At 47.9% G+C, this 23,267-nt stretch overlaps 1 protein-coding gene across 10 annotated transcripts in view; it reads right to left on the bottom strand.

Moving 5' to 3' along the window:
- The window catches only part of Ctnnb1 (catenin beta 1), a 27,082-nt gene extending 3,815 nt beyond the window's left edge, over nt 1–23,267 (bottom strand). For 3 of the 10 annotated variants that reach the window (NM_001431662.1, NM_001431666.1, XM_087563935.1), the window contains 12 exon segments: nt 663–821; nt 933–1,271; nt 1,348–1,451; nt 3,982–4,126; nt 5,130–5,331; nt 5,418–5,656; nt 5,779–6,032; nt 6,165–6,392; nt 6,693–6,753; nt 14,321–14,527; nt 15,464–15,539; nt 23,117–23,267. In NM_001431662.1, the coding sequence (NP_001418591.1) occupies nt 663–821; nt 933–1,271; nt 1,348–1,451; nt 3,982–4,126; nt 5,130–5,331; nt 5,418–5,656; nt 5,779–6,032; nt 6,165–6,392; nt 6,693–6,705 (1,683 nt within the window). In that variant the 5' untranslated portion in view covers nt 6,706–6,753; nt 14,321–14,527; nt 15,464–15,539; nt 23,117–23,267. 10 annotated transcript variants of the gene reach the window in all.

The following is a 23,267-nucleotide window of genomic DNA, read 5'->3' as shown; positions in this document are numbered from 1 at the left end:
TCTGGGTGAGAGGTGAGTGGCTCTCCACTGGTCCTCCATTTCTTACTCGTGTCTGGTGTCTGGTGAAAATGCCCCTCCACTTTACTCCTAGTTAAAATCCCACTGGGCTGCAGGGGGTTACCCAGAGACCACTCAATCACCAGTCTGCGTCTTTGCATTCTAATCTACAACTATATTGTGACTCTGCTATTTTTATAGTCAACCTGATTTCTATGAGGATACAGAATTTCTACCTATATAAGGCACTGTATAGGAGGTGCCTTAACTATGAGGCCATCCTATGGAGAGGGGCCAGAAACAATACTAATAAGCAAACCCACAAACCACCAGCAGTGGGGTTCTAAAACCTGCTGTAGCAGGCTTCTTCTTGTTTTCTGATGTAAGGGAAGAACTGATAGAGCTGGATATGGCCGTGGTACATCCCAGTTGGCACATGCATTCAAGATCTGACCCACAGCAGTACATTACACTCCAGTCCTTAAAAGGCTGATCAAAGGAAACATCACCAGAGCTTGTCACGTGTCTTTGAAAACCACACAGATTAGGTTTTGCTCAGCCTTTAGCAGCCCTTCAGCAAAGGATGGGGAAGTAGAAACAGCACATGGAGATTGCATTCACCCCACCCCTGTACTCTGTGACACGTGTCACAAAGATCTGCCTACCACGAACTGCTGCTGTGTTCCACCCATGGACGTGCGCCGCTGGGTGTCCTGATGTGCTCGTACAAGCAGCTGAACTAGTCGTGGGATCGCACCCTGTTCCCGCAAAGGCGCATGATTTGCTGGGCAAAGGGCAAGGTTTCGGATCAATCCAACAGTTGCCTACAGAGCAAAGAGTTAGTAGACAACATGGCAAGGCACAGCACTCCCCACTCCACCGCCCGTCCCAGTAGGTCATCTCTATGCCAGCCCCACCCTGCTCTGATAGCTCACCTTTATCAGAGGCCAGTGGGATGGTGGGTGCAGGAGTTTAACCACAACAGGTAGTCCATAATGAAGGCGAACGGCATTCTGGGCCATCTCAGCTTCCTGATGTCGGCTGGTCAGATGACGAAGAGCACAGATGGCAGGCTCGGTAATGTCCTCCCTGTCACCAGCACGAAGGACAGTGCGCACAAGAGCCTCTATGCCACCCACTTGGCACACCATCATCTTGTTTTTGTAATTATTGCAAGTGAGGTTAGAGAGAATTCCAGCTGCGCAGGTGACCACATTTATATCATCAGAACCCAGAAGCTGCACTAGAGTCCCAAGGAGGCCTTCCATCCCTTCCTGTGGAGATAAAATTACGCTGAGTTCAGGCCTCATGGAGACTCTGGCACCAAGGCAACAACTGTGCATGACATACCTGCTTAGTCGCTGCATCGGACAAGTTTCTCAGAGTCCAAAGACAGTTTTGAACAAGTCGCTGACTCGGGTCTGTCAGGTGAAGCCCCAGTGCCTGCATCCCACCTGCAAAGTGAGACATCAAGGGCATGGGCTCTTAGCTAAGCAGGCCTGTCATCCCTCAGTGTCCCTGATTTGTGAAGCCTCCCCTCCCCTTGAGGATTTGATTTCCTCCAGTTTTCTAGAACTTCACACAACTTTTCCAGTCCACCTTGCCAGTGACAACTCATCTCAGATGTTCTCTTCTATCGTTTACGGTTGGACGGTTTCACCTGCAGGTAACATTCCGACCAACTCCTTGCAAGCAGCCACTTCCAGAATGACCCTCGGCACCAGGGTCGGTTCTGAGCGGATAAAGCAGTGTGTGCAGAGGAGAACACTACAGTCCTCAAGTCATGGAGTCAGACGAGTGGGAAGGCAATGCCTGCAAGTCTTAAAGTGTGGATGTAATCTGACCGGTAAAGACACCTCGGGACTCAGGAGTCAGGTGAGCTGCACCGCATAGCTCAGCCAGCCAGAACCACTTAAGCCTGAGGATAGCCTGGGCCACAATGACAGGCCCCACCCCCATCTTCAACTGAAATCACTTCTGAACAAGAAACATTCTTCCCTCCTTGTTCGTCCTTCATACTGGCTTTGTGTCCTCAAACCTGACTAATTAGACTTGCATTTGTCACAAATGTAATTTAGTCCGCCTTCCTGACTTGATGAAGATAGTCTCTCAAATAATTCTTTCCTCACAGCTCGCCAGGCTGCCTTTGTTAAATGGCTGGCTACTTTCTATATAACTACTAACTCTCAGAACATGCAACTTGCCCCAAATGCTCATCAGAATAGCTTAGGAAGACAGCAGGTCTGAGTGGTGGCAACTCATTAGGTTCTTCTGAGACACCCCTCTTCCTTCCTGTCATAAACTCAGGCAGCGTCCCACCCTTAGCCTGCTTTCCCCATGTCCTTCTAGCTGAATGTCACCTTCTTAAATAACCTTATTAACAAATTAGCAAGGCCCTGACAGTTCCACTTAACTTGCAAGGTGCCAATGTTCTTGCCAAAGACCACTTCTCTGGTTTGCTCCTGTAGTCTCATGGCTGCTAAGGGACTAGGACTGTTTGCCAAGATGGAGGACTTCTATCCACCTGCTATGTTTCTTTTTTTTTTTTTTTCTTTCTTTCTTTTTTTCGGAGCTGGGGACCGAACCCAGGGCCTTGCGGTTGCTAGGCAAGTACTCTACCACTGAGCCAAATCCCCAGCCCATCTTGCTATGTTTCTAAGCCAGTTGTTTCCTTCAGTGGTTCCCGCTGTGCAGCTATGTTCCTGCTCAGCAAAAGTGCAAAGCACACAGTTGCCTCTAAGACCTCAGCTCTCAACCTTGAGAACCTCTAGCGGTGCTCTCCGTGTGGTACCAAAACAGCAGTTACTCCCATGCACCAGGGCCCTGCCTAGCTCATTACTGACACCGCTCAAGTTGTATTTGTACCAACATTCTCCTTGCTCTGAGACATGGCCCACACAATGCTCTACACCCAAAGAGCATCTAAACTCCCATGTCTCAAGCAAAAACGAGGTTACTGCTCCTCCCCCCAACCCCTTCCCAGTGCCAGGCAGCACTCCTTGTCTGGGTGGTCTCCTCAGTAGCTGTCATTGTTGTGTGCTGTCCACTCCTGTCATAGCACACATTCCTTTGTTCTATTCTGAGACAAGGCCTTGCTAAATAACCCAGGAAGTCCTAGACCTCTTGACTCTGCCCCTGCCTAAGTGCTAGGGCTCCATGTCTGTGCACTGAGCCCAGCACCTGCCTTCGAGTCTTGTGCTCATCTTCACAAGACTACGTAGGAACAGCTCCCCATCGCTCCACAGATGAATGCATGGTATAGGTCAATTACACCACTTCAAAGATAAACATCCACATCAGAATGACCCGGACATCTTAGAAAGTCCATGCACATCCATCTCCAGCTATCCCAGCTACCTATGAACTTTATCAATCTACAAACATATTTAAACAAGTCTTACAGGCCCCTGGTTTCACTGTTAGCAACGACCTCAGTAACCTGAAGTGTTCCCAACAACCCAAAGATGGCTGCTGCAACCCAGTGCCTCATCTTCAGCGCCTTCCCCCACATAATGCCTTCACCATTTCCCACCTCTACTTGGGATCTAAAGCTTGCTTGGTTCAGCAGCCTAGACAGATGTTAGCTGCTTACTGAAAGGAAGCCAGAGAACTGAAACTACTTTCACCCTAACCAAGAGGCTTGGACATGAACCTTGTTTTTCTTTATCACCAGGCACAACATAAACTGCCATACATAGCTGCCCAATTAAAACGCAGGACAAAAACAGTAGGGAACGGCTCACTGAGAAGAAGACATTCACAACAAATCTCACACAGAACAAGACAGACATAACCACTTCTCTAGTAAGCTGGACTCTATATTCACAGGGTTGCTAGTGAGGCCCAACCTCACATTTACCAAAATCAAAATCAGAAACAAGCTTTATGGAGCGATGTGCTTTTGTCTTTGACAAATAACTGAGCAGTAACGCAGGGAAAGGTGAGTGTGCACTGTGAGCTCTCAGACTGTGTATGTGCACTCACCAGCTTCCACGATGGCCGGCTTGTTGCTAGAGCAGACAGACAGCACCTTCAGCACTCTGCTTGTGGTCCACAGGAGCTTCTCGTACGTGTAGGTTCTCATTATGTTTACTAAGGCTTGGGGTCCACCACTGGCCAGAATGATGAGCTAGAGAGATGGAACTGTCAGTCAGGAGACTCAGGAAATGCTGGAGCGGCCATCACCAGTTCCTGTACTTAAGAACTCTAGCCAGCCTGCAATTCCACGTTCTCTGGAGCCCTCTGATCCACAGCCTCCAAGTAGGGTCCCAAGGATGTGACTCCTGTGCTACATTCTGCTCAAATCCAGGCACCCCCACTCTCTCAAGTATATACCAGCTCAAGCTAGAGATGGCTCTTCCAGAAGACCCAGGTTCAAGTCCCAGGACCTACATGGCAGCTCACAACTGTCTGCAAATCCAGTTCCAGTGGATCTGACACCCTCACACAGACATACATGCAGGCAAACCAGAAATGTGTGGAAAAAAACTATTAAAAAAAAAAAAAAAAAAACAAAACTCTTGCCACCTCCCCACAGTGAACACAAAGGAAAAAGACCATGAAAAGCAAGTGGGGTTGCCTGTAGTAGTGGTGAAGGTTCTGTCAGAACAGCCAGCTGAAAATGGCACTAAGAGTCTGTAGCTTCCGACCCTGATCTTACATGTGCACACTTATGAGACACTGTAGAGTACCCACTCCTACATCCGTAAGGTCCTTGAACATCTCCACAGGCAGGTCTCATCCCGTGCTTGTGTTTAAGATCACAGAGCCTCACAGGATCCCCAAAGCTCTCAACACACTGTCTCCTAACCTCTCTCCAGCACACTACCCTCTCCCTCCTCAGGACTGTAGATGTCATCCTCTCACCGCCTCCTCCTGGGTAACACCTCACTTCCTCTCAGAGATCTCTACAAGACCCCAAAACACCATTTCCTCTGTACACCCAGCCCCTCTTCTCTGCCCAAGTGTACACACTCACTCAGGAGGCCTCTCCCCATCCCTTCAGTGCTTAGCACGGCACAGAGCTTCAATGTTTACAGACACATTCTCTAGGATGCACACAAAGGATGGGACACACATCTGAGCCTGTGTGGTGAGGACTCTGTGGAGAGAGACAACCTTCAGCACTCTACCTTGCTTTCCTGATTGCCGTAAGCTAAGATCTGAAGGCAGTCTGTCGTAATAGCCAAGAACTTCACGTTTGTTTTGTTGAGCAAAGCAACCATTTTCTGCAGCCCACCAGCTAGGCGCACTGCCATTTTAGCTCCTTCCTGATGTAGCAGGAGATTATGCAGCGTGGTGATGGCGTAGAACAGTACGGAATCCACTGGCGACCTGGAAGAAAGGGGAGCACCTTTGTTGGCCACGCCAGCAACCCTCTACTTCCTACAGCGCATTCCCTGACCATGTTCTCTTCTTACCCAAGCATTTTCACCAGCGCTGGGATGCCGCCAGATTTAAAGATGGCCAACAAGCCCTCTCGATGGTGGGAAAGGTTGTGTAGGGTCCCAGCGGTACAACGGGCTGTTTCTACGTCATTTGTATTCTGCATGGTGCGCACTATGGCAGACACCATCTGAGGGGAGCGCATGATGGCGTGTCTGGAAGCTTCCTTTTTGGAAAGCTGGTGAACCATAACAGCAGCTTTATTAACGACCACCTAGAATAAGGGTGGAGAGGCACCATGAGTTTCCAAAACCGGATATGGGGCAGCCAGCCATTGGCATCCCCTTGACAGCTTCCCTCACAGTAAACTGAAAAGCTAGCGGCATCACTGCTCACCTGGTCCTCGTCATTTAGCAGTTTGGTCAGCTCAGGAATTGCACGGGTGGCAAGTTCCGCGTCATCCTGATAGTTAATCAAATTGACAACTGCATGTTTCAGCATCTGTGACGGTTCAGCCAAGCGCTGGACATTAGTGGGATGAGCGGCATCAAACTGCGTGGATGGGATCTGCATGCCCTCATCTAGTGTCTCAGGGAACATGGCAGCTCGGACCCTCTGAGCCCGAGTCATGGCGTACTGACCGTCAATGTCTGGGAAAGGTAAATCCAACACTCACTGGGCATGTGAGACTCCGTTGCCCTCCGCCTTCCCTCCACCCCACCCATGCTGGGCTGAGCCCCACGCAGCCCTGTCAGGGAAGGTAACACAGAGAGTTGCTTTACCAGCTACTTGCTCTTGCGTGAAGGACTGGGAAAAGCCTTGCTCCCACTCATAAAGGACTTGGGAGGTGTCCACATCTTCTTCCTCAGGATTGCCCTTGCCACTCAGGGAAGGAGCTGTGGTGGTGGCACCAGAGTGGATTCCAGAATCCAGGTAAGATTGCTGCTGCCAGTGGCTGACAGCGGCCTTTCTGTCTGGCTCCATGGCCATGTCCAACTCCATGAGGTCAGCTGCAAAACAGTGTTAATGCACTGAGAATGCTGCCTGAGTACGACGTCAGCGACGGGACCCGCTGTGACCTGCTGAACACTTAGAAAGGCAACCGTGGGGAGCAGGGTGATGCCAGTGTGAGCCCCATGGAACAGGTATGAACTTGGACTCCAGAGTCACCCACCCACTAGATCCCATTGGGTGGCTTGTTGATTATGTCACCAAGCCAGTAGCCAGTGTGCAAGAGCAGCAGGGGCTGAGGCAGACCCCACCCCACACAGCAGGAAGGAAGCAAATCTTCGTTGAGGAGATTCACAAACCTTGAGTAGCCATTGTCCACAAAGCGGTGTCACAGCAGTTGTGCGCTGAGCTTCAGATACCCTGAAAAGATTCCGTCATCACAATTCAAGTCGTCACAGTTCAAGTCGTCACAAGTCAAGCTTGATTTTTAACCTGTCACTGTGATTCTGCTGCCTGTTTAGGCTCTGGCTCCTCCCACCCACACCTCACCCAAGTCAGTTCATCATGGCATCCACTGAAAATTCAGACGAGCCACAGTTCCATCACCACTGGGCTCTTCTCAGCAGAAACAGAGTGTGGACACAGGTGCTGCTAGAGAATGGCCTCTCTCTAGTGAAAGCCAAGAGAGCACTAGTTAAAATCCAGCTGCACCACCAACCCTGAAGGCTGTGCATGGGTTCAGGATGCCTGGAAATCCCAGCCAGGAGGCAGTAGATTTTTTTTTTTTTTAAAGAAAAACCACCAAATTTTTATTAAATAAACCCACGGTTTTTCCTGATATAGCACAATTACCAGATCAGAATGGTGGTTTATGCAGCTTATTGAAGAAGCAGAATATCTTTAAGTCAAAGTCTGAAGTACAAATGGAAGTCCCTTGTGATGAGGTTTGCCTAAGTTCGCACAATGTTGTCCGTGCCACGTCAGCTGGTATAGACAGACGCCCCTGCCATCAACAGTGGGACGTCTTCCACTGGCGAATGTTAGCCTAAGTTATGTCTTCACTTTGACCTTACTATACAATATTCAAGAACACTACTAAGTTACCAAGGATGAAATGGGAGCTTAAGGCTCACGACCTCTAGTACTCTGTGAACAGACTCTTATTATTTTTTTTTTCTTTTTTCTTTTTTTCGGAGCTGGGGACCGAACCCAGGCCCTTGCCTAGCAAGTGCTCTACCACTGAGCTAAATCCCCAACCCCCAGACTCTATTATTAATGTCTGCCCCAGCAGGCAGCACTACAGCTAACAACAGCAGCAAATGGATAAAGACACAGAAAGGACCTCTAGGTATGGCTACATTTTCAATTCATGCAATGGTGTTTTTCAACATTTAATGAAGTGAGAAACCCCACCATTGACCGATGTTTAAGTAGAGAGAACACACCGATCTTTTCCTGTTTTCTGAGAAACTGTTCACTCTGAAGCCCAGGCTGGCACTCTGCCATGCTCACCCTCCTGAGCTGGGATCACATCTGGATTCCATCACTCCTCCGAGGCTAATGTAAGCAAGCTCAGGTTGGGCCCTTGCTTCAGGGTCCACAGTACAAAGTGACACTTAGCTGTCAAAGGAGGGGACCACTACCTCAGAGCTTTCTACCCTAAAGTGAAAAACAGAAAAGTTCTGTACAGTGAGCACAGCTCTCCATCTTTAACCAACAATGATGCCCACTCCTGTGTGGAAAAGGGGTGTGGCCTTGCTTTGCTGCCTTCCCCAGCCCTCAGGAAAGTGCAGGCTCACTGCAGTTTTGCAGAGAGGGACTTGAACCCTGTATGTATCTAGCACTTCCCTCATGTGGCCAACACAGACAGGCCTGGAGACTAGGCGGTGCCACCACCACATACAGGCAGAGCCCTGTCCCTGCTTCCTCCTTAGTGTTGCGGGACCCAAACACTCACCATCTTGCCTGGTGTATAAGCTGACCTGGTTATTTGGAAGACAATATATAATAATTTTATGTGGGAAAAGATCATGTTCTAAACTCAGTATCTGCAGATGTTAGAGTCCTGAACACAAAATCCATTAGCATCCAGTGTTAGCACCTAACAAAGCACCCTATGCAGTACATAAGAATCATCCCTGCTTCTCACAGAGGCCCTGTAGGGTAGAGGAGGAGGGTAGGGAGGTGGGTGGAGGGCAAATGTCAGCAACAGGGAGATGAAAACAGGATGAAAGAGAGCTGACAGCTTTAAGTAGCAATATGCAGGTCAAAGAAAGATCCAAAAATGCAAGAATTCTAAGCATTATTTACCAAAACAGCAGCACGGCCCTGGGAAGTCCACCCAGAAGTGCAGCAGGGAAGGCCTGGCCTCAAAGGAAACTTTTCCTCAGCAGAGACTTCAAGCCAAGGGCTGCTTTCTCCCTTCTAGGCACACCCTGCCGATTTCTTAAGGGACCAACCTCATAATTCCTGGGAATCAATGCTTTCTAACTGCCACTGTGGGAGATTCTTCAATGTCAAAAGAAAAAGGTCAAGAAAAGCAAACTCAGTAAAAACAGACAGTGCTTTTAAAATGGGGGGAAGGGATGCCACAAATACTTTAACCTGGTACCCCCATGAAACTTAGAACCAAAAATGTTAGGTTAAATATTAACCAAAGTTGCAAAATCCTCCTGAAACACTGAGGGAGAGACCTCAAACATAAGAGAGGAAAATGGTAATGGATCCAGGAACCAAGTCAAGGTGTTTCAGAAAACCAACCACAGTATGAGGAGGACCTGTGTAAGTGTTCATCCAGGTGGCAGTAACCAGTGACAGACACTGCTGTGTCTGCAGTCTCTAGGCAGGGCACATGTGGGACTCACAGTTTCTCTCGCATCTCCTTACCCAGTCTAAGGAATCTGTACAATTTCTCTTTGGTTTTTTTTTTTTCCTTCTTGCTCTCTAAATGTATTTTCCAGTTATCTATGAGCTCAAAGATCACGTGACTTTATCTGTAAATTCCTCTTGTAGAACTAGTATAGATTTACATTAAGGTTCCTTTCCAAGTTCCCATCAGGGATAAAATTGCCTTATTCACCTTATAAGAATTTTGAATTAGTATTAACTATGATTAAGATCACTGCATAAAGCACACACATTATAGAACCACACACCAACAATTCACTTTCTAAAAAATGTGTACTAGAACAAATCCAATTATTTAAAGAAAACACTACTCTAACTATGGAATGTCATAACCTTTGGATTTATCTCTAGGAGTTAAAAATTGCTTATGGTCTAAGAAGAAATTTACTGCTACAGTGCTGCACGTCGGCCATTTTAACCACGAGCACCAGGACACAGTGAAGACCACAGAAGAACTGAGCCCTGCCTCCTGCTCTTGAGTGGTCAGTCAGTCCTTCCTCGTGTGCTTCTTTTACTACAAGAACACATTAACAATCTTAACATAGAAGAAGTGTTTTTAACTAATTCTAATGACAGAAATGCTAGCAGCACTGTACATTTTAAAGGATAAAAGGAACATTTAAGCTGTGATTAATAACACTGACTGATAATCAACATGGCTCCAAAAACTGACAGAATGTAAGTTAACACCAAGTCCACAGAAGGCACCATACTTCCCATCAACTTCCCAAGGCCTTGTCATGGTCACCTGTGATGCCGGTGGCTTTGTCAGTCCACCCACTGTCTGTCACTTCCTAGCACCCATCCCACTGCTGCAGTGCTTCTGCCGGGTTGAAACCCAAAGACTTGTCCTGTCGGTCAGTCAGATGTTTAATGCAGCACTTTGGTTTTATGAAGCCCATGTATGCACTACACTTAAGTTCTCTGAATATGCATATTCAAACCCTCTGGTAAACAAATGTTAAAAAGGTCCTTTATGAACATCACTAAGAACATATTATTTAAAAAAAAAAAAAACACACAAGCACGGGCTGGCAGGATGACTCAGTGGGTAAAGGTACTTGGTACCAAGTGGCAACCTGAGCTCCATCTCTAGGATGCACAAAAGGTGGAAAGGACCAACTTCCCAACTTCCCCAAGTCGTCCTCTGATGTTCACCACCTGTGTACAGCTGGCATCACAGGTGACCATGACAAGGCCTTGGGAAGTGGATGGGAAGTATGGTGCCCTCTGTGGACTTGGTGTTAACTTACATTCTGTCAGTGTTTGGAGCCATGGAGCCATGTTGATTATCAGTCAGTGTTATTAATCTCTCTCTCTCTCTCTCACACACACACACACACACACACACACACACACACACACACACAAATGCGTACGCGCAAAGAAAAATACAACACATTCTTTTAAACAGACACTAGCACAAGATGAAGCCAGCAAGCATTTCAGCATGGGCGTGGGGGCCCTAAGCCCCAACCCAGAGCTGAGGAGGAGCTGATGAATGCTCAGTCAGAGAGGGAGGGAGGGGAGTGGGTTTCTTAAAGGGCATGGCCTCCAGTAGTAGGCCAGCCAAGTTCCAGTTGATGCCCCACACCCATAAGCATGTGGGTGTTATAAACTGGAATCTGTGGGTCACTGACAAAGAGAGGACATGAAATCTGGAGTTTCCCAGGTGGTAGGAAGGCCTGGGAGAAGTGTAGAGGACTGCAGGTGACGAGGATCAAAGTACATTATACACACATAGGAAATTCTCAACCACTAACAAAAGTCACTTAAGCATCATTAGTGTTTGAGTGACCCAGCAATGCTGTGACAGACACACAACAGCAGACGTCACACCAGCTGCTTCAGTGAGGACAGCACCAACTCTTCAACGGATTTTAGGTTTTATTTTAAAAATAAGATACAGTAAGACAGTTATCACCTACAAAATGCTTATTAATCTGTGGCTGAGTACTTGGGTGTTTTGGTGCAGTTTTCTCTATACCTTACATAGAATTAAATAAAAACAGAAGTAGGTACTAGCGTTTCAAATAAATACTAAAGTTCAATGTAACTTGGAGACTTAAAAATCTCTCCGTACTTCTAAACTTTTACAATTATTAAAATGGAGCCAGCCCGAGGGGGAAAGGGGGAATTTCAGTTCTCTCACCTTCACAAGTAGCTGCTGGCTTAGGGGGACACACCTGTAACTCAAGGCTCTCATGCCTATCAAGTGGGTTTTGTAATTTAATAAGCCTTCAATATAATAATTTTTAAAAGTAGCCATTACAATTATATACAAAACTATCGGAATCCGTTTGTGACAGCATCAAAAGAAAGAAAACATGCATGAGAGTGGCATTTTGAGCACTGGGAGGTCTTGCTTTCTAACTAGAAAGAGGCCATGTCAGATGGGACTGCCAGCTCTCTAATCTGCATCTTCACTCATTCCCCTCCCAGGGTTAAGTTGGTTACCATACAGTGTCTTTTCCAGACAGACTATACTCCCCCTTTGTGTTTGTCCCCTTCCAGAGTGCTTTGCCCTGATATCGCCCATCTATCTGGCTGACGCCGCCTTGGGAGCCTCCTTGACACCTCACTATGGTGGCTCCTTGTTTTTAAGATGTGCTTTGAAGCTCAGTTCTCCCTTCTCTTGTTGGGTGGGAAGGGTTGGGGGAGAGGAAAACATGGTTGAAATATATTGTCTCTAAACATTCTTTGACACATAGAGGCTTTATTAGCTACATGTCCTTGCCCTGACTTTTTCTTTGATACTGTGATACCAGTAACAAAAGTACTTAGTTTGCCCATAGAGATTAGGTTTTGGTCCTGTGAATGTAGTTCCTAGCCTTTCTGGTTACACTGTGTAGGTGGAATGTCTCTGCTTCCTTTAGCATTAACTAATGAGGTTTTAACTTACCAGGTGGAGTGATAGCCGGTGCTAACTCTGCCACTAGCCTGTGGCTGTGGCTGTCACCCACCTTTCTAACAGTGGTGGCTGTGGTTGTCACCCACCTTTCTAACAGTGGTCACCTGAGTCAGACAAACCACCTTGAACATGGGGCTTGTCCTGCTTCTCAATTCCATTGCTTCTCCTCCTCTGTGGTGCCTTTGTCCTGCTTCTTGTGTACTGTGCATTTTTACCTTTAATCATGTTCCGGTAGCTACTGTGAAAATTACCATATAGGTAGTGGGGCGCTGCCTAGCATTTTAGCTGGTAGGGGTATATCTGTGCGGGGGGGGGGGTATGCTTTCTGATAAGCTTCAGTTTTAACATGTATCGAATGGCTACGTCAGTTTGATTTTTACTTTTCTTTTTTTTTTTTTTTTTTGGTTCTTTTTTTCGGAGCTGGGGACCAAACCCAGGGCCTTGCGCTTCCTAGGTAAGTGATTTTTACTTTTCAATGGTGTCTGATGGAATGTAGGTATGGTTTTAATATAGAGAGGTACAGGTGTCTAGCTTTTACCATGACAAGGCAGTTTCTTGAAACTTCACCTTCAGTTTCTAAGTCTACAAAGTGTTCAGCATACATTAAACTCACATATTTGATGGACTAACATGCTTATCAGAAAATAAAATGTTGTCTTCTGTGAAGAATAACACCATACTAAGGAGGTGGATATGCACCCAACGAACTTCATTTCTCTCTTCACTGTGTGTCCAACACAGCTCAGACGTCACAAAACAGGAGCAAGCAGGAGCCAACCTGCCGCTGTATCACACTCTCACTGAGGACAGCAGCGGGTGACCTTTTTCTTTTTCTTTTTCTTTATTAAACAGACTAAGCCACAAGAAAAGGGTTTCTAAGTGGGTTAACAGGTTACTAAGAAGGACATCTCTTAGTTGTTTTCATGTGAACCTTCAAAACAGGTTATGTGAGCATAAAACTAGACAAAATGACCTAAAAATGCCACAGTTTTATTTGGGAAAAAGTATTTCAGGCTATCAAGTATGTGATAAATCTAACTCAGGTTTAATACTTTTAAACCCTTTAAAGACATTCAGATCTGCAAGCGTGTCCCCACATGCTAGCTCATCTTGTGCCTGCTAACAGAGAACTGTCACCGCCAGAGGGGATGGCACAGGACCCTGGCACAGGGTTTTAGTGTCACATGGTGCTGGTGCTAACCCTTTACCAAGGACAGTAAAGACCATCAGAGCCCAACTTCACAAGCAGCACGAGGCAGCAATACCCAAGGCTAAAACGCACTCGAAGGACCAGAGTGGAACTCAAGAGTGCACTGGCAGCAGCTGCTCCCTAAGATGGGACTCACTCTCCTCACCCACTTGCCCCAGTAGCCTCGTCAAATTGAATGACATTTCGCTGTCTAGTAGGCTTCCAGAACAGCAAACTATACAGCTTGCCGGTCCCTGGTATTTAGGGTATTTCAGAAAGTGAGAATTTTACTGAGACCGTGACTGCATTTTATTATTTTGCTACAAAGAGCTTCAAGAATAGCCCCTCATCTCTGTTGTATTGAGTCTCAAAGCACAGTGAGTCATTACCCGGAGCTGCACATCAACACCCCACTGGTGCTTTATTTTGTTAATCTTGTGATCTAAAAGGAATGATAGTTTCAAGACACAAGCAAGCACCATAAACATGACACACAGACGCCCTTCACCTTTTCCGCAAACGTTTCAGCAGCCACCACAGGTTCTAGGGATGCCCACTAAAGAGCTTCCAGAGGCCTTCTGAAGGGTAGCTTTCAAGTGAGGCCAGAAGAGTTCAGGAAAAGAGGCACCATGACGGAGCAGGGCGGAAACACACAGGAAAACTTAATAACCCATGCAAAGGTCCACATACATTAACAGGGCTCTGTTATCCTTTAAGAAGCACACTTTGAGGGGCTGGGGATTTAGCTCAGTGGTAGAGCGCTTACCTAGGAAGCGCACGGCCCTGGGTTTAGTCCCCAGCTCCGGGAAAAAAAAAAAAAAAAAAGAAGCACACTTTGAGCTCAGTGGTTTAATTTGAAAAGAGATGGGTGAAGTGTAACAAAATGACCCTGAAAGTTCTCCAGTCTGAGGTAGGAAATGGGAGGTTTGTTTGCTGGATAATTGGAGTCTTATTTTTCTTCTCTTAAGACAGGGTCTCACCGTGACCTGAAACTTGCTATATAGCCTGGCCTGCCTCTGCTCCCCTTGTGCTGGTTCTCCGCACTGGTGAGAGGACAGCTTATTCTTGCTATAATTCACAAGCCGTCTAACAGGCACAACAGCAGGCCAGGTGTCTCACAGAAGCTCAGGTCTGGGCAGCAACACTAGGCAGCTTGTAGGAGCAATCCTTTGGAGTCTGTAACAAAACTGAGTATACAGGGAAGAAAAACATGTCAGGAATGAAAGTGAGCACCAGCATTGGAACAACCAGGTCTGGCAGGGACACAGCGCCCATCTAAACCCACTCTATTTGCTGGAGCACATACCACTTATCTATCAGTGGCTGTGGATGGTTAAGCTTAAATTTTAGATTTTAGTTTTTCAGTGATGCAGCTACACTCTAAGTGTCCACCAGCCACAGGTAGCTAAAGCTGCCGTCATAAGACAACATAAGCACTGTTCCCAGAGCCACAAATCATGGTCTAAGCAGGAGCTGAGGCAGTGTGCACTGTTAGGCAGCTCAACAGTGTAAGGTATATATATGGAGTTCTCGCTGTCAGGAGCATTGGATGAAAGCAAACAAGGGGCAAGGGGTGTGAAAGCACCAGTCTGGTTCAGATGACAGAAAACAGGAAGGCCTGTAAGCGAAGGTTGAGCCCGCCGTGCTTCCACAGTCTGAAGGAGAGCCAGCTAGACAGAGGGGTAGGCACAGGAGCTCGTGCTATTGGTGCAGCCGCTGCACCACATGTGGCTGTGGTGCTGAGTGCATTTAGGGGAGCAAACGCATAAACCAGCAGAATAGCCAGAAAGCCCCAAACTAAGGTGGCATAGCTACAGCAAAAAAATGATATGCCTGAGAGAAAAGTGGGTGAGACTTGCAGAGAATTTGGACATGTTATGAAAGGAGAGAGAACAGCCACAGTTATAGCAATGTAAGCTGGGAATGGGAGCAGGTGGGGTCAGTTTCCAACTCATTGCTTGGGGTGTCTTTAGCAACACACTATGGTGAGAAACCAAGAATTTACAGGATAGAAATCAAGGCTGGTATATCTGCAAATCAGTATCTATTTTTTTTAATCAGTATCTATTTAAAGCTGGATTGTGAGTAGGAACTAAATAGGGAGGTTCAAGCCCTTCACTCACCTCAGCCACTCCAACCTCGGTCAGAGATGAAGGAAAGCGCCAAGGAGCTGCTGAGCTGAGGGTGTTTGTAGAAAGCCTACACAGGAGTGGTGAACTCTTAAGATGAGTTTGAAGCAACTGTAGCAACTGAGCTGAAGCTACAATGACTGAAAAGGGGTCTAAAATATGAAACAGAGTAGCCACTGATACTGAGGGGGGATAGGTTAAAAAATCTTGAGTGCTATAAGTCACAGCACCTCCACATGCAAACGCCAAGAGCCAGGCAGGCCTCAGAGAAGCACTAAAGGGCAGGAGAAGGATGAGCAATGGCTCTTGTCCTGACCACAACCACAACGACTGTTTGTCCAGAGGTGAGGTGAGTATGGATGGAGAAGGAAGTGGGGGTGGGTCAGAGGGAAGAGGGAAGTAAAGCAGCACACGGAAGGGAGGCAGTGCTGGGCATGAAGTCAGGGGCAGGCTATGGAGTCCAGAGACTAAGGAGCAGGGAAGCCTGGGCGACCCATAAGCGAGGATTCACTAGAGGATTGGCAGGCTGGGTGCTTGGAACAGAGGAGGAGGGCAAAGTTCTGAGTATGTGACAAGACTGTGGGACTGAACTGAGGGAGAAAACAGTATTACTAGAGGAATCAAGGAACTAAGAGATCAAAATGCCCAAACACAACACCGTAAATAACTTTTTGTCAGAACATAAAATGTCATCACAAAGTCATGTTGGGGACAGGGTAGCTGAACTTCACAATAAAAACAATGCCATGAGTCGTTTACATTCTAGAGTCACCCAATGGAACCCACATTGTCAGGAAAACAATTCACAGGCCAGACCATAGGAGCGGACACAGTTCTTTCTAAATGTGTGTTACAAGGAATTATGAGTGGCCTAAAGGAGAGGAAGGCAGTGAAGCAGATGCTGATGAAGTGTTCCAGGCAGACACCTGATACACGGACCATCAACAGGGTGATGTAGATAATGTGAAGGCATCAACATCAAAGTCTGAGCCTGACACAGAATCCTCCATCCCAAGTTACAAGACCCTTAGGTCCAGTGGGCAAAAGTATGCAAGAAGAGAGCACACCTCAACTAACAGCCACAGGAACTACCACTGACACTGGGACCAGCCTGCTGGTGCAGGAGCTACAGATGGACCCTTTAGTCAGAGGTCATGGGTTCCAGCTGTGCCTCTAGTTGAGAAAAGAGTAGGTAATAAGTCTTCATAGAACTTCTCAGAAAATTTTCATAGAGAAACATGAGCTGTGACAGAACGGCAATTAAGGAAAACCCAAGCCCTTCAGCTAATGGGCAGAGCACTCTCCAAGCACCCCCTCAGAAGACAATTACAACACCCCTACTCAGTCAGTCTCCACAGTGGCAGACAAGATTGCCTCTAGCATTAACTCCACCATTGTTCGCCCTCCAGAGTGTCTGCAGCTCTTCTGGTATTCCTAGATTTCAAATGCAATTTCCTAGACAAGAACAGGATCAGACAACATCAAGAACTTTAGCACCCAGGAAATGTAACAGCACAACTGAAGGTAGGTGACAAAGGCCTCTAGCAGACATTTACCAGATGGGGAGTCACAAATTGGCTGAGGCAAACCTAATACACTCCTGCCATGGCGGATCCCCTTCCTCCGTTCTCAGGCTCCCAAGCCCAGGAAATTCTCAAGTGCCCCCTCTGTCTGCCCTACCCAGCCATTGTCTGCCAGCATCTTAATTTACCAATCAGAACCAACTGGGGGCAGGGTCCCTCAGTGCAGACACTCAAAGCAGTTCGGCGAACCAAAATTAACATTATAATACAAGCAGGATTAGGTCAAACCCACTATAGTCAACAGTGTGAAAAACCATTCAAGAAACCCTGGGGTGTGCACTTGTTTACAACAGTACATCCAAAAACTGTGAGGAAGCTCATTCCTGAGCCCCTGTGCAATTCTGGAAGGAGGTACAGCTCGCTCCTCACCTTCTGTACTAAGGAAATGTTGGCGACAGTTTACAGCACCCACTCTGTAATGTAGCCAATTCTTACTCCAACCTAAATTTGAAATCTTCAGACCACACTCCCAGGACATCTCACAGTAAACTCCATGCCTTACCTCTTATGTGGCTGACGCCCTAACCAGGCTTCTGTACTCTTCCTTCCCCTTCCAACCAACCGGCTGCAGTCAAACCCACTGACCCCAGATAAGGTCTCTATGACGGGAGAACTCACCATGGAATAAAGGCTATAAACACAACTCCTTTACAACTGTTAATGTATCTGTTACAGGCCTAGGATATCAGTGCAAAAATTGAGTTAAATCTCAAATAAAACCAGAAGAAAAATGGGAAGGGCTTGAGGCAGCTTCTAACAGAACCTAGATCAGTGGTTCTCAACCTGTGGGTCGTAACCCCTTCAGTGTCCAGTGACACTTTGACAGGGACCACTCAAGACCATCTAAAAACATATTATGTTATAATTCATACCAGTAAGCAAAATTACAGTGTAAAGTAGTAACAAAATACTTATGTTTGGGGTCACTACAACATGAGGAGCTACGTTAAAAGGTCGCAGCATTGGGAAGGTCAAGAAGTGCTGCTCTGGAAGAGGGCTGCATAGTAGGAAATGGGAAAGCGTGCTTTTCTGAGCCCATGCCAATAAACAACCAGGAAAACCTCTGGATACTGTAAGACCCCGGCTAGGTGCAGCGCTGCAGTCTCAGCAATCCAGAATCTCCTCCAGACAACCGGGACCAAGTGAGACAAACAACCCTTTACAGCAGCTGCAGAAGACAAGGGACTGTGAGATGGGTGGGTGAGTGAGTGAGTGTCCTAGGACATGTGCACACGGTCAGCACGGCTACAGCACTGTACTCAGACGTACTTTTGTTGTTTATTTTGACATGGTCTCATTCTGTACTGCAGGCTGGCCTTGGACTTGCAAGAATCCTCCTGATCTCATTCTGTACTGCAGGCATCTTCCTGCCTCAGCCTTTTGTGGTGACTTGCAGGGTGAGCCTCACCAGGCTTAGATGATGCTTCTGAACACCAGCTGGCTGCATGGAGTCCAGCAAAACTCCGCCATATAAACAAAACCACTTCCACACAAACACAAACTGACCAAGAAAAAAGCCCTGCTAAAATAAAGCATTCACCTGACCTCCACCTCAACACTGTTTCTAAGTTTGGATTAGCTTAATACTACACTCAGCTTAGAGGCTTCTAGTGAAACTAGGAAGCAGTTTAAAGAAGCTGAGTGGGCTGACTGACTATGCACACAGCATCTGTGGGGGTTCTCCACCATACACCTAACACATTGAATTTGGACACTGAAGACCACATGAGGAGCTGGACCCAAGTCACTTCTCCACCGAATCCCAGGGCTTCACTAGCCCTGGGTAGTTGGCTAGGTTTCCAGCACCAGGCATTTCCCTCTTGTTGAACCGGTTCTATGAGAACTGCTGGTTACCCCAAAATATGAGATTCCACTACTGCACCCTTAGGGTTTATCGCACCACACTGGTCATTGTTGTGGTTTGAAGGTATCATGGCTGGGTATGACAGTTGGTTGCCTCCTTTAAAGGATTGTACAGTGTCTTCCGGTTCTATAACTAGCACTCAGGTAGAGGGCGTCCTCTGGGCCTTGGTCTCTTCAGCAATAGGGACTTTCCACTACGTGGGGGCAACAGCAATAGGCAGTTTGCTATGTTCTGGGGTCTACTGGACAGATCTGGTCAAGAGGGCTTTTCCCATCTAGTATTGGGGTTTTGTTTTCAGTATTTGAAGGGAGCATTGTCAGTCCAGATGAGAAGACTGCTCGTTGACTATGTATGTATATTTATACGATTATGTGTACTATAAGATTTTTAGGTAGATAGTTAATAGTACAAGGGACGTGCTGAGTGGAGGGAGGGGCAGACGTGGCCTCAAGGAACCACAGGCAACTGAGAATCCCTGAGAGTCTTCCCTAGAGAGGAATACAATTGGTCATCCAACACCAGCTCTATAAACATACAGACCGAACAGGTTGTAGTTAGTGGTGTGTGTGTGTGTGTGTGTGTGTGTGTGTATGTAACAATGATTCATAATAGAGGCCATGAATTTGAATGAAAGCAAGAAGGGTATATGGGTTTGGAGGAACGGAAGGGGGAAATGACATAAATATTTCCAAAAAAAAGAGAGAATTTTTAAAAAGTCACATTCAAATGTGACAGTGCTCCCTTAAAGCAAGAAATGTGTACTCATGTTTCCGTGCGTTCTGAAGGCTAAATGATCACCACCTGTCTCTATGCTATTTGATTGTAGTTTGGTTTTGAAAAGCAGAATCCCAAACCAAACTCTTAAACTCTCAAGAATCCTTCATATACTGACCATTTCCCTTCCAAAACTAACTCAGAATACACTTCACTCTCTTAACCTGGCTAACTTGAAACGGTATCGTATGCTCAGGGGCGGAAAGGAAGGTCTGTAAGAACAAAAGCACTCTCAGTGTGCCACAGACAACCTTCCCACCACCAATACTGCTCCTGGTTCACCAGAGGGAACTGCACTTGCATTTTAAAGTGACAGATCTTCACTGGGAACTTGTGAGAATTTCACCTCTACCTCCTCAATATAGCCAAGCCATCCTGTACTCCCCGAGGCGCCTGAGCATTTGGGCTCCTACTGTAAGCAGATGTGCCCTGACAGACTGCTCTCTTGCAGAGAGGCAGCTACCGTCCCAGGCCAGTCTAGTGACTGGCACAACTGGTTCACCTTACAGTCTTCAGGATCCATTCCACACAAACTTGCTGAGAACAAGGAAAAGTGACCTGTGTTCTGTCCACCGGGGGGCGCTGGACATGACTACAGCACTGCCGTCTCAATTGAAACTGGGAAATGAGTCTTAATTAAAAGAGACAACTAAGTTCCAAAACAGTGGCTAAGTCCTAGCAGGACTGCCTACTTCCTTTAAAAAGCCTTTCTCCTCATGGAAGGTTAGATGCTTTTTTCCAGAGTTCCACCCCCGCAGATAAATCTGGGTTCCCAGCCAAGGGAAGCCCGGTCTTGCAATGAATACATACATAGGCAGCTTTCTTAGGTAACAAGAAATGAAGACCTTTTTCCGGAGCGTAAAGTTCTGATCCACTTCCAATTGACATAAATCACTTTCCATTTTGTAAAACCTGTTAGCTGATCTAGGAATCACACCGTGAATGGTGTTACTGAACAGAAGCATCTCATGGCTGACCATGTCTCAGGACAGAGGCTGCCTCCACAGGCCTCAGAACTGAGGCAGCTGCTCAGCTATTTTCTCTCTATGCATAAAGATGTCTTCAGTGAGATTGTTTTAAATAGCAAACAAGTTGACAGGAGCCACAAAACAAACAAAAAGTGGAGTTAAAACGTATGTACGTTTGTAACGAGTTTGTGAATACTTGTTTACCAGGAGTTTATCCCGCAGGTATGTTTCTGACCAAGCCAGTGACCAAGGACACTAAAAATTTACCACTAGGTGATGGGCAGAGACCTTGACCTCACCTCAGCACTAGCATTTCATCTGACTCCATCTACTTTCACTGTCCACTTCCTGCTTAAAAGTATGGCAGCAGACTATGGTAGGCCCACCACTGCACCCCCACCTGCAGTGTGCACAGGCCTCTTGGCCATGCTCTGCTCTGCATTTATTTGCAAAAGGGCTCCACCAGTTTTTCTGAGCACACATTTCAAAATACTAAGAAAGTTGTCTTCTCATCCCCACCCCACCCCGCCAATGGCATTCTGAAACTAGTGCTAAAGCTTCATTCCCAATCTAGTCCCATCGTCACTACAGCAGGAGACACTTCCCCTCGAGTTGTAGACATCTGATACCCAATATTCAGTCTCTAAACTAATGTTCTCAATCTGGGGGTCCAACAACCCTTTCACAGGGGTCACCTAAGACCACAGAAAACATAGACATTTGCATTATGGTTCTTAACAGTAGCAAGTTATGGAGCAGCAAGCACGTAATTTTGGGGTTGGGGTTACTGTAACAATTGAGAAGCTGTTAATGGGTCGCAGCATCAGGAAGGCTGAGAACCGCTGCTCTAGACTATCTACTAGAAATGACCAGATGACAGGTGAACTCTATTTCTTGGACTTGAGGTTGGTCTTCTTGCAGACCGTGAGGCCCAGGACTCTGTCCCAGGCAAGCTAAGCTTCCCAGATAGCCTGCTTCCTCAAGGACTTCAGCCTGGGAGGGTTAGTTGTAGAGAAAGATCTACAAGTTTCCAACTTCCCTGCCACCGATAAAGGCCTTGTCCAGACTCGGCCTTCAGGACAAAGGTTAGGTCACAGAATGACTATCCCCAGCACTGTCATCAATGTTTTCTGCTGAGAAAGGACGTCCTCAAACAAACCTTGAGGTACTTCTTTTTAATTGGGGGATTTCTGAATGTTTAAGGTGAAAATGAACTAAATGTAACAGAAGACCTTAACTCAAGTAAAGTTTGAGCCCGACATACAAAATCGAAATGCAAAGGCTACAAGTTTAAGCAGCATTAAATCAGAACCAAGAGGGCAAGCTCTTTCCCGGGACGAGGAGTCTGCACCGAGACGTCTGCAAGCCTCAAGTAAATAGAGAAATGGCTTCCTAAATCCCAGACAAAATGCTTCACAACTTGGCCATGTGAAAAACATGAGGCAGACTTTATCAAAGGCAACGCTGCCGTCTCTTCAGCTTGCTGTCTGGTCTAAGCCACCATTATTCATGGCACAAAGCTCTCGTTTCACTAAAACCACTCCTCGATTTCCTCTCGCCGACCTCCGCATACCAGCAGCCCAGTCGCTCTCCATTCAGAGCTCAGGCCCGGGGGCGGGGGGGGGGGGTGCGGGGGGCGCGGGGGAGGGGAGCCCACAGATGTCTGGAGACCCGAGCCCGAGACAAAGCTGCCCCGCAGCCAGCGGGCTCACGGGAGCGGGCCTGGGGCACCGAACTTGGAGCGTCGGTTCCAAGTCCGGTCCCCCAAACAACACTCAGAACAAGTCTCCAGGCTCCCACGCCCTGGCGGTCAGCGCTCTGGCCACTCCATCTCGCCCAGAAAGCAAACGCGCCGGGGAGAAACACTTGAGGCGGACCCCACACTTACTGGCTAAGGGCAAGTCCCCCTCCCCCAAACTCAGGCTTCGGGTCCCGCGCACACCCTCCCCCCAGGAGTGGCCGGTGACTCGTCCACGGTCCCGAATTCCCGCCAGCACCTCTCGGCCCCACAGCCACCGACCCCACGCGAGTCCAGGACGCCACCACCCTCCGAGAACACGCTCCCGACGCATCCCGCACGCCGCATCCAAGTTTGGCGACTCCACGGTTTAAAGTTGTTTGGATTCAAACTCACAGTCAGATCGTTGCAGGGGGGGAAAAAAAGACCTATCTGTGCGTGCTCCACGAGGGACAGAGGGGACGCGTGCCAGGTCCCGCGTCCCCCGGCTCTGCGGGCCACGGAGGAGGGGCCCCCGCCCACCCCGCCCCCGCCGCGGCCCCAGCCGGGACACGAACCGCGGTCCCCACCCCCCACGGCGGCCACCCGTCCATCCGGGCTCCCGGCGCGCGCCCGCCCGGCCCCGGCCCCAGCCCGCGCGTCCCCGCGGCCTCCCGCCGCCACCCGGCCCGCGAAGTTTCCCGCTGGCGCGGCGCGAGTCGGCCCGCCGCCGCGCCGTACCTTGGGGCCGCGCGCTACTCCCTCGCGGCCGCCCGCTCGGCCTCGGCCTCCTGCACTGACGGCTCGGCTCCCACCGTGCTCCGTCTCCGCCTCCCCGGGCCGCGGGCTGCACAGAACACTAGCTGACGCGGCCGCCACCGAGCGAGGGCTT

This window comes from Rattus norvegicus, chromosome 8 (assembly GCF_021556685.1).
Source record: "Rattus norvegicus strain SHRSP/BbbUtx chromosome 8, alternate assembly SHRSP_T2T, whole genome shotgun sequence".
In the NCBI taxonomy this organism is placed as follows: Eukaryota; Metazoa; Chordata; class Mammalia; order Rodentia; family Muridae; genus Rattus; species Rattus norvegicus.
This window is presented reverse-complemented; position numbering and strand designations above follow the sequence as displayed.